Source organism: Myotis brandtii, unplaced genomic scaffold, assembly GCF_000412655.1.
Source record: "Myotis brandtii unplaced genomic scaffold, ASM41265v1 scaffold500, whole genome shotgun sequence".
Classification (NCBI taxonomy): domain Eukaryota; kingdom Metazoa; phylum Chordata; class Mammalia; order Chiroptera; family Vespertilionidae; genus Myotis; species Myotis brandtii.
Genome location: NW_005369062.1, coordinates 1,756,468 through 1,766,996, shown reverse-complemented (window position 1 = coordinate 1,766,996; position 10,529 = coordinate 1,756,468). Strand labels below are relative to the sequence as shown.

At 36.7% G+C, this 10,529-nt stretch overlaps 1 protein-coding gene across 1 annotated transcript in view; it reads right to left on the bottom strand.

Annotated features, from left to right (window-relative positions):
* Positions 1 to 593: 593 nt before the first annotated feature.
* Positions 594 to 10,529, bottom strand: part of VPS36 (vacuolar protein sorting 36 homolog (S. cerevisiae)) — a 43,300-nt gene continuing 33,364 nt past the window's right edge. Inside the window, exons 7-14 of the mRNA XM_005876943.2 lie at positions 8,405 to 8,437; positions 8,205 to 8,282; positions 7,528 to 7,662; positions 5,405 to 5,470; positions 3,449 to 3,513; positions 2,580 to 2,664; positions 1,560 to 1,636; positions 594 to 1,479 (exon numbers count right to left, since the gene is read on the bottom strand). Coding sequence (XP_005877005.1) covers positions 1,386 to 1,479; positions 1,560 to 1,636; positions 2,580 to 2,664; positions 3,449 to 3,513; positions 5,405 to 5,470; positions 7,528 to 7,662; positions 8,205 to 8,282; positions 8,405 to 8,437 — 633 coding nt within the window. The 3' untranslated portion in view covers positions 594 to 1,385. The remainder of the gene's footprint in view (positions 1,480 to 1,559; positions 1,637 to 2,579; positions 2,665 to 3,448; positions 3,514 to 5,404; positions 5,471 to 7,527; positions 7,663 to 8,204; positions 8,283 to 8,404; positions 8,438 to 10,529) is intronic.

Sequence of the window (10,529 nt, the reverse complement as noted above, 5' to 3'; positions counted from 1 at the left end):
AGGAAGGATGCCTCAGGCACAACATTCCCAAGACACTGGAGGATGTGAAGCAGCAACAGCCACTTTTCTGGGAGGAATCAGGGACTGACTCTGGCTGCACTTGGAGGGATTCCCCGGGTCTGCAGCTGAGGATCCCTGCACCTGTAGCAGCCTCTGGCAGTGACACTCACCTACCTCACTGAGAACATCTGAGAGTGTGAACCTGGGTATTGCCTCCTCCTGGTCTCAATGGTTCCCTCAGCACAGATACTATCCCCTCTGGAGGCTTGGCCAGAAATCATCACTGCCTTCCACTTCTGACTTAGTCTCAGAAAGAGGGTCTCCTCTGTGCCTGCAGGTCCCTGAGTTTGAGGTAATCCCAGCATATTGTATGCTATATAGCAGGAACATATAAAGTCAGGGAGTCCACTTTAACACTCAAGCGATCTAAATTCAGCATTATCCAGTTTTTGTTACCTCAGTAATACTTTTTAGCAGGAAAGTTTCTCCACACAACTTATGTGTGGGGTAAAGAAAAAATATTGCTAGAATATGATAGGAAGATTTTTAAAGTTCAGTGTGAAACTCCTTAAAGGGAAAGAAAAGGAGACATATTATTTTTCCACTTTTATGTTCCTGAGCCATCTACTACCCAGATTTGTAATCATATCTCTGGGCATGTCTGTACAGCTCTTTAATTCAGTTTCAAGATCCACAGCATTTTTTAAACAAAATGACATAGTTGCATACTTTAAATGTCAGGCATGAAATCATCACTTAAAAAAAAAAACTAGTCAGGTAATATATATGTGAGTCAGATACAATTCTCTCCTTTTTTAAGGTGCTTTGTCTGTTGAAGACATGTTATGACTGTTTCTAATAAAAGCCCTTAGAAGGAGCCTCCTATGGCACGCCGCAGTTTGATATTTTGTTCCAATGTTGTCAGGTTCTTAAACTACACTGAATGTAGGACTTGCTTCATAAAAACCCCCCAGACTGGACAAAAACTTCACTTATTTATAATTCAGTGACTTTTAGTCACACCAAAATAACAAATTAACCTGTCTAAACATGCAGCTTCTCTTTTTCTTCTCCCATGAACTAAATCCCTTTCTTAAAAATGGTTAGATTTGATGATCAAGTTAAAATCCACTATATTTCAAGTTAAACTATGAGGGTTCTATATAACTGTAGCATGATTTTAAATTCCCATTGGCATTCATTTTTCTGTATTTTCCTATATTCGTCCTAAATCAACTTCCTACCCCATAATATTAGGAAGAAATTAAAAGGGTTTTACAGTTCCAGTGAATCCTGTTTATCAGAGTTTACCCTTAGCTCAGTATCATACATCCTCTACATGATGCAAGTACATGGATAAGAAGTATTTCAAATACAAAAAACCCTTAGCTCTGTGTCATAAATAAATTTGGGTAAAACCGCAAGCCTTCCACTGAGTCGTCTCGGCAAAGATGGCCCATCTTCTCTGCAAGAAGCAACCTAGGAATCAAGGGAGAAAACCACAATCACCTGTCCATTCAGAAACACAAGTTGTAACAAAGAACAAGGACCTTACCTACCTTTCTTTAGCCAGCAAGACAGACATTCCCACAAGCTTGGCAAACTCTTCTGATGTTAGGGATCCCTTTTCTGAAACCTAATAGAAACACACAGCAAAATAAAATGTCATAATTTAGACCACCTAGTTACTAACCTAGAAAGAATTTCTACTAGCTATACTCAGGAAATAACTTATTGAATTTTCTACTAAAATCCAAAAAATACCCACTATAGAACTAAGTCTTCACTAATGTTTAATTCTACAAAAGCAGAAGGACTCAGACCAAATAAAGTAGAGGCTAAAATATCATAAAACCCTCTATAATATGATCAAGGCACTGTACTAAAATCTAAAAAAAATTTGATATTCTGAAAAGGAACATATAACAAATTCTAATTGAATTCATATTACACAATCCAATAAAGAACCTTCATATATCGGTGTAGTTTAAAGTATGTGGTCAAAATACCTATAGTCTCAGGTATTTTCATCTAGTTTAAATTGAAAAGTATAATAAATGTAAGCTATTCAAATTATACAGGCTCACCAATGAGACTATGAAGGTAGTAATATTTCAAGTACCCTGATGAGTAATAGCAGTTTGGCCATAAAATCTATCTAAACTACATTTGCTTTTCATATTTTTGAAACAATTATTTCATAAAACAGCTTTTGATATTTGTAATGCTACTTATGTAATTGCTACTAAGAGTAAAAGTTCTATCATGGATAACATTCTGATTAACAAAGTTAAAAAACCTGTTCTCAAGACAGCTTCAAACAAAAAGAAAACACCTCATTAATTCTAATTCTCCTTTCTTGTAAGATGTTTTGAGTGTTAGTACATTTCAAAAAAGCTTTCAGAGAATAACTATGATTAATATTTATTCATTGTTAATGATAAACCATTTTTAACTGGGCCAACGAACATTACTTTTTAGTAAAGTTAAGTTCAAAAGGAAATCCTGTTTCTCAAGTTGCTAGACATTTGGGTCCTCACAGCAAGCCCTAATGACTAGAGGAAACTGGGTTCACATACTGTCTCCAAGGCTGAGGCCACCATTTCCTCTTCCTTGTGGGACAGAAGCTCAATTACCATGACGCCACTGTCAAAAACTCGGAGCCTAAAAACAGCAGGCGGGAGAACAAAGCTGTGAATATCTAGGACCTTCAACCACTAAGGAGGCACAAATATTATTCACCTTTTATGCCCAGGTATGAGGCAATATTAACACAAAACAGCATTTGAAACTTAACAATCACAAGCAACCATGGCATAACTATAAAGCTCATGAATAAACTATCATCTACATACTAAAAAAATATATATCTGGCTATTTATTTTTTCAATTTTCTTGTTTTCCAATTATAGTTGACATTCAATATTATTTCATATTAGTTTCAGATGTACAACGTAGTGATTAGAGAATTATATACTTTATGAAGTTATCACCTGATAATTCTGGTACCCACCTGGCACCATACATAGTTATTACAATATTATTCACTACGCAATACATCTCTAATGGCTAATTTTTTTTAACCATGAAGATAAGGAAAATACATAATTCACAGCTTAACATTTGTACTTCTGGGTCTCCAGAGACAAACACAAAGTCTAAGGGAAGAGGAGCTAGTTACCCTGACCTCATGGGAAGAGCCCACATTCTTATCTCACTGCGCCAAAACGACAAGAGTTGGATTACTACCCGCCTCGGGCCATGAGCAGGATGGAAGCCAGGATGACAGAGGTGCTTGTGGTGCCAAGTGAATTCTGTTAACATAGAATTTCAAGAGGGGCAAAATGTTGGCTCACCCAACAGGATGGCAGACCTGGCAGGGCTTTCCTATCTAATTAGTGCAGAATAGTGGCTATAGTTGGCAAACTTCCTGCAGAGGTTCTTTTACCTGAGAGGTAATTTCAGAGCTTCCAGCATCTTGCATGCATTCACTAAATCTTCTGGTGAGAGCAACTAATGGGGGGAAAAAATCCAGTTTACACTGCAAATTAATAGAGTGATGCTATATAATTATAACGACCACTAAAACAGAAGAGAAATTTTTTAAATTATCATTTATCAAGAATTTTAGGTGGCTTAATCACTACAAAACAAAAAATTAACAAAGAAGCAAAAACTTCTATTCATTAAAGCAGTGCTAGCCAATAGAAACAGAATGTAAGTCATATATATCATTTTAAATTTTCTAGTAGCCATATTAAAAGAAACAGGTGAATTTAATTTTAACACATATATACCCAATAGATCAAAAATTCAGTATACAGAGTGGGGCAAAAGGTTTACAGTTGTTCGTAATGGAAAATAATACAATTAATAAATAATAATCCTGTATAATAAAAGCCTAATATGCTAAGTGTCCGGTCATCCGGTCAACCAATCAAAGCATAATATGCTAATGATATGCTAAGGCCGCTCAACTGCTCACTATGATGTGCACTGACCACCAGGGAGCAGACGCTCCGACTGGTAGGTTACCTTGCTGCTGAGGTCTGGCCAATCGGGACTGAGCGAGACTGGCCGGACACGCCCTGGAGCCTTCCTGCAGTCCCTCCCCAGCTGGCCAATCTCCCGAGTTCCTCCCCAGCCCCAATCGTGCACTGGTGGGGTCCCTTGGCCTGGCCTGCACCCTCTCACAATCCAGGACCCCTCGGGGGATGTCAGAGAGCCAGTTTCAGCCCAATCCCACAGGCTAGGCCGAGGGACCCCACTGGTGCATGAATTTGTGCACCGGGCCTCTAGTATAAGAATAAACTGCGTTTTGCATACTCACAACTGTAAACCTACTTCTGCCCCACCCTGTAAAATCGATATAAAAAATTTTAATGAGATATTTAAGATTTCTTTATTCTGTACTGTCTCCCAAATGAGGTGTGTAATTTACACTTACATCAATTTAGATTCACTACATTTTAAGTTCACAATCATCACATGTAGCTAGCTAGTTGCTACCCTTCCAGACTGTGGAGCCCAGTGTGGTAGTTGACAAGCACAGCTTTGAGTCACACAGAACAGCTATGGAGCCAACCCAGCCTGGGTCCAAATCCCTATCAAATCAGTCTCCAGGTGCAACCTATGTAAAATTATTTAATCTTTCTAAGCCTCAATTTCCTCACCCCAGGTTACCACCAGATTGGGATAATAAAAGTAGCTGCCTCACTGAGTTATTGGGAGGATAAATGAGGTAACGTGCAGAGTGCTTGGTGGAGAGTAAGCACTCACCAATAGCAGTTATGACTATTCAAATAAAAAGAGCATAGGCTTAATTTGTGGGTCAGGGGTGAACGCTGGAAAGACAGAGCAAACTGTTGATACCACAAAACTATGTTTGACTGTGAAGGCATAAGGAGTGTATGGACAGAACCTTCGAGGCCAAGGACATCTGGGTGTGAAGGGTCAATGAAAGTTGAAAAATAGCCTCAGCTGATTCACAGCCAAAGGAGCATGGCAGCTTTCCCTCTGTTATCTACAGGCACTCTGTATCCAACCCAATTAAGTCAAACAGCTAACTATCCCAGAGAAAGGGCATCATGTCCAACTTATTAATCACAATACAAACACAGACTATTAGAGCTGAAAGCTGTCAGTCAGTCCAAAGGGTAGAAAGAGTAGAAAAACAGTTTGAGAGGTTAAGTAAGCTACTCAGGTTCACTCAGCAAAACCAGGAACAGAATCTACCTCCTAGATCACAGAGTGGTATTCTTTCACTGCACCATACTTTTTCTCAAAATAGTTTTGATAGTCACAACCCTTCCTCAAATTGTATTCACTGTAGGGAAATTTGTATTATATTAAGAAAGTCTATATTTAGTTTTTAAAAAAAGAAATCTAAATATTCTATGCTTACTTCCATTCCTCGAGCTCGGTTTACTAAACAGTACACCTCCGTGAGTGACATTATACCCCCTCGTTCCTATTAAAATAATGAAAATTTTAAAAGTATTATATTATAATTAGCACATTAGCATTTCTTAGAAAACATAATCAGAGTGAATTTGGAAATCATAAAATTTCTTAAGAAGCTTTTAAAAATACTATTTACACACAGGAGAACTTACTCAGATACCATGAGACATTTAAATTCAATATCTAGACTTTAAGGTCATTATTACTCTTTTCACATTTACTTAAATGAAAAAAGTGTCTCTCCACCATGTTTCAAAAGTGGTTTTTTTTGTTTGTTTGTTTGTTTGGTTTTTGTATTTTTTTCAAAAGTGTTTTAAGTTATTCTAGCTAATAAACAAAGAAACTATAGAACTGAGTAAGAATATCTCCATTTAGCTACTCCTAGGCTATAATAATAAAAGTGTAATATGCAAATTGACCGAACGACCGAACAGCAGAACGACCATCCAGATGACCTTCCGGACAACCATGCTATGACACCCACTGGCTCCAGGCAAGCCAAGGCAGGTGCAATGTGATTGGTCAGGGGCCCGGCCATCGCCCCATGATCGCCCTACAGAGGGAGTACCAGGACACCAGCCGGTGGGTAGATCGATCAATGGGGGGGCTCCATGATCTCCCCAAAGAGGGAGGCACAGGCCACCAACCAGCAGGCTGTGGCAGGTGGGCAGGGCCTCCCTCTGTGGGGGTGACCCATATCAGAGCCCGGGCCAGGTGGGCAGGGCCTACCTCTTTAGGGCAGTCGATGGCAGAGCCCCGCGATCATCACGCCAAAGAGGGAGGCCCAGGCTACCCGGCGGCAGCACTGCAGTGGGTGGGTGGGGCCTCCCTTTGTGGGGTCGATCGATCGCGGGGCTCCCAGACTGTGAGAGAGCACAGGCTGGGCTGAGGGACCCCCGCCCCTGCCCACCCTGAGTGCACGAATTTTGTGCACTGGGCCTCTAGTAAAGTAATAATGAGGATAATGACTGTCAATGGCTGCTAACATCATAAAGAAAAGACAATCAGACATTATGTACCTCCTGATGAAAATACACAACCTCTATGAAATATTATCAGAAAAAAAAGAACTTCTAGATATAACTACCAGTTTACAGGGAACGATGTTAACATACAAGTCAGCAAAATCCAGACTGAGAAATTCTATCAGATAAACTATTAATTTCTCTAATCAATAAATGGGGGGAGGGATAGAAGAAAACACATGGAATTTAAAAAAAACTTGAAAGACAAATCAACCAATTGCAATGTGTTCTGATTTGAAACACCATTTGTAAGAGAAAATGTGAAAACTAACTAGATATTTAATAATATTAAAAAGTTATTTTTAACTTTTCAGGTGTAAAATGGGATTATAATTACATTTCAAGGTTTATTATCATAATTACATACTTAAATATTTACAGATGAAAGTGCTGTGATGTCAGGGATTTGCTTTATAGTAATTCAGAGTGGAGGTTGGCTTACAGAAGAAGCTAGATGATAGGCACATAAGGATTCATTATATTAGTCTATTTGTTCATGTTTGAAATATTTCTTAATGCAAGTGCTTTAATACGTAAAGTTTTGATTGCCTGAATAATGTTAGACTAGAAGAGAAATCTTATGAAATTAATAGTACATATACAGGGTGGGGCAAAAGTAGGTAGCTGTATGTGAAACAGTTTATTCCTGTATTATTATTTATTAATTATTGTATTATTTGCCATACAAACTGTAAACCTACTTTTGCCCCACCCTGTATATTGACTACTGATATACAAAAAAAGCTAAATATATAGAAATCATATATTTCCTTTTGAAAATAAGAGATAAGAAAAACTTCATATCAACTAGATTTAGAAAGTTATAGATATCTTAAGTGAAAATTAAAAACAATTTAGAAGATTACTGACAAAGAATCCATTAATAAGTACACTGAACTAATTTAATATTCCTGAGAGAAAAAAAACATGATGGTTAAACAGTAACCACATCATGAAAGGAGTTATGCTCTTATTAAGATTTCTGATTACACAGAAATAACAACACAAATTAAAAAGACCATGTAGGTTTTGTTTTTACCTCTAAAGGTGCCTGCAATATTCCAGCCAGCTGTTTAGCCAGCTGCATGTGGTACTGTGTGCCTGAGCCGTAGGTTTCCCTGGTAACTGGGTTAGCTATTCCCATGCTCAGCAAATAGGATTTAAACCTGATGGTCTATAAGAGGAAAAAGTGCACAAAAAGACAATTCAGAATTATTCTCTCCCAACATTCGAAATCCTTCCATCATAAATTCAATTCTACTCAATTACTTATCATAGTTCCCTGCATAAATCTAATTATCCTTCCTTCCATCTTGCTATGTCACACTCCCTTTACTTCACAAGTTTGGTGTGAGAGGTGATTTAAATAACTATGCTATGGTTAATGCCAACCAAATGATACAACTGAGAACTTAGAAAAATGGCTTGACCAGACTGTAGACAAATTTAATGAAACAGACATGAAACTTATGATATATAAAATAGATACTCCTTACATATTTCAATATATGTCTTATACACTGCAAGCAAAGCTATTGAAATATCCTATAATCTCACTAAAATTAACAGTTTTTATGGCTGACTTTTTTTAGCACTTTCATATATCCTCAAGTTCTAAAAGAAATAAAACACATTAAAAAAGCAATCTAGTAAGCCACTAAAACATCACTGCATTATTTCTGTAGTTTCTCATGCCTTAAAAAGCAACCTATTTACCTCATCTTCTGTGATGTCACCTTGCTTGTCTTTAATCTTATTAGCAATTGATTTTGATAACTCCACCATTTCTTTAGCCTGTCAAGAGCACAGTAAAAGAGTGAAAAGAAAGAAGTGTCCCCAAAGAGTCTGCTAACAAAATATATTTTCAAAACTGCATCATAATTGGTGTGAATTTAATAGATATAAATGACATATACCTTGACCATTAGCTTGCTGAGGTCTTCAAAGGCCTGAAATGAGAAATTAGTTTTGTTGGAATCTGTCTAAAGAATCAAAATGTTTTAAAGCAATGAAAGCACTCTATTTTCTTCCCTATGATAAAAATATATGAAATTTTCTTCAAATTTTTATATAAATATTTATACAAGTGATAAATCTACCTTATTCTAAGTCAGATTAGCTAAGAAACCATAAATTTTCCTAAACAAACTTGCAAAAACAACTTTTCAAAATTTCAAAGTTAAAAGGTGATTAAAAAAACAAAGGGTGACATAAGTGATAGTTCAGAAAATATTATTTACTGTTCTTTAACACAAATAAGAAAATTTGTCACTATCTTTTCCCAAAACCATTTCCTGATAAGAGGCATTGTAAAGCTTTCCTGGTTGAAAACAGTAATATGCAGCTGCAGGAATATTTTGGGCACAACAATTTTGGCTTTAATAGCAGGTGTGATTTAACTGAAACCATAAATCTCAGCCTCTGAATACTGAACATATTATACCTGTGGTTTTGGATATAGTGAATATCACAAAAGAAAAACATTCAAATACCACAAAAACATATCTAAATAAAAACTTTTGATTGTTTAATTTATTACAATGAATATACACTTCAAAGGTCTCTTCAAATTTAATCAGGCATATTTATAATAAATGTTACAAATTACCAAAAATATACTTCTAGTGTAAAATACCTTCTGTCTAATTAATGTACACAAATGTTATTTTTTAAAAACCAATTAAGCAATATATCATTATTTGAAAATCTTCTGGTTCACATAGAATAGTAATCAATAGGTTCTGATTAGCTCATTCCCATGTTAATTATTTGCAGGAAAGCATTCCCCATCTGCAAAAGGACTTTGCTAAAATAAGTGTTGTGTAGGATTCTTATGGCCAGTTCACTAAAGCTAATACCAAAAACAAAGGGGAATGTGCACACACCTAACAGGAATTTCCTCAGATAAACAAAAGGCTTAAACACTGGATTCTTATCAGCAACAGCCAGCAGATGCAGGAAACCTTCTGTGGGAAATTGTGGGCACCAGCTCTGAAACTTAGTCAATCCTAACACTTAAATGGAGGGCAAATCACACACCAACCCAGTGTTCAAAAATAAAACACACTCACACTTTACATACCTAGGTTTTTATTTTGAATATTGAAAGAAAATTAAGAGAAGCTAGGACGACAATACTTTTAAACTTTTATGGTAAATCACTTTATTTACTATATTATATTTTCATTTAAAAATGCTAAAATAGTGAGTTCACACAGAATACGTAGATTAGCCCTTATTTCTTATGGTTCATAAAATACAAATATAAATATCTTATATTTACAGAAGAATTTCCTATGAAATAATTTCAATAATTATAAAACACAAACAAAAGCTTCCTCGTTTGTATTTCTATTATTCTAAAATTTGAAATTAGCCAACTATCCAAAAAAATGGGTGGAAAAACTACCTACAATAAACTTAAAGCAATACAGGTGAAAATGCAAAATAGATGCACATGCTCATTCTTTTATTTCATTTGCCAATTTATAGAACCTACTATCCCTCTACCATGTCCACAATCAAATTTCCGTTCCAATTTTGAAAAAATATGGCATCTACCTTAAAGCCTGAAGGTACCCTCTTAAGCCAATTTGTAGCATTATTTCTTACTGACTTTCAATCATTACTTTGGTCATTAGTTTCTGTAACTATTAATATATTCCTTAATTTTCTGTTTCAATATTCTTAATTCTGTACCTTTTCATATTCCTTTCCCTCTACCTGGATCCTCTTATCCATACTGGTCATCTGCTGGCAGCTGCTCAACTTTCAGGCCTTGACTTCCATTACTTCTGCTAACAAGCCTTCCCTGACTCCAACAGAAGAGGGCCCGAGCCGAAACCGGTTTGGCTCAGTGGATAGAGCGTCGGCCTACGGACTGAAAGGTCCCAGGTTCGATTCCGGTCAAGGGCATGTACCTGGGTTGCGGGCACATCCCCAGTGGGAGATGTGCAGGAGGCAGCTGATCGATGTTTCTCTCCCATCGATGTTTCTAACTATCTATCTCTCTCCCTTCCTCTCTGTAAAAAATCAATAAAA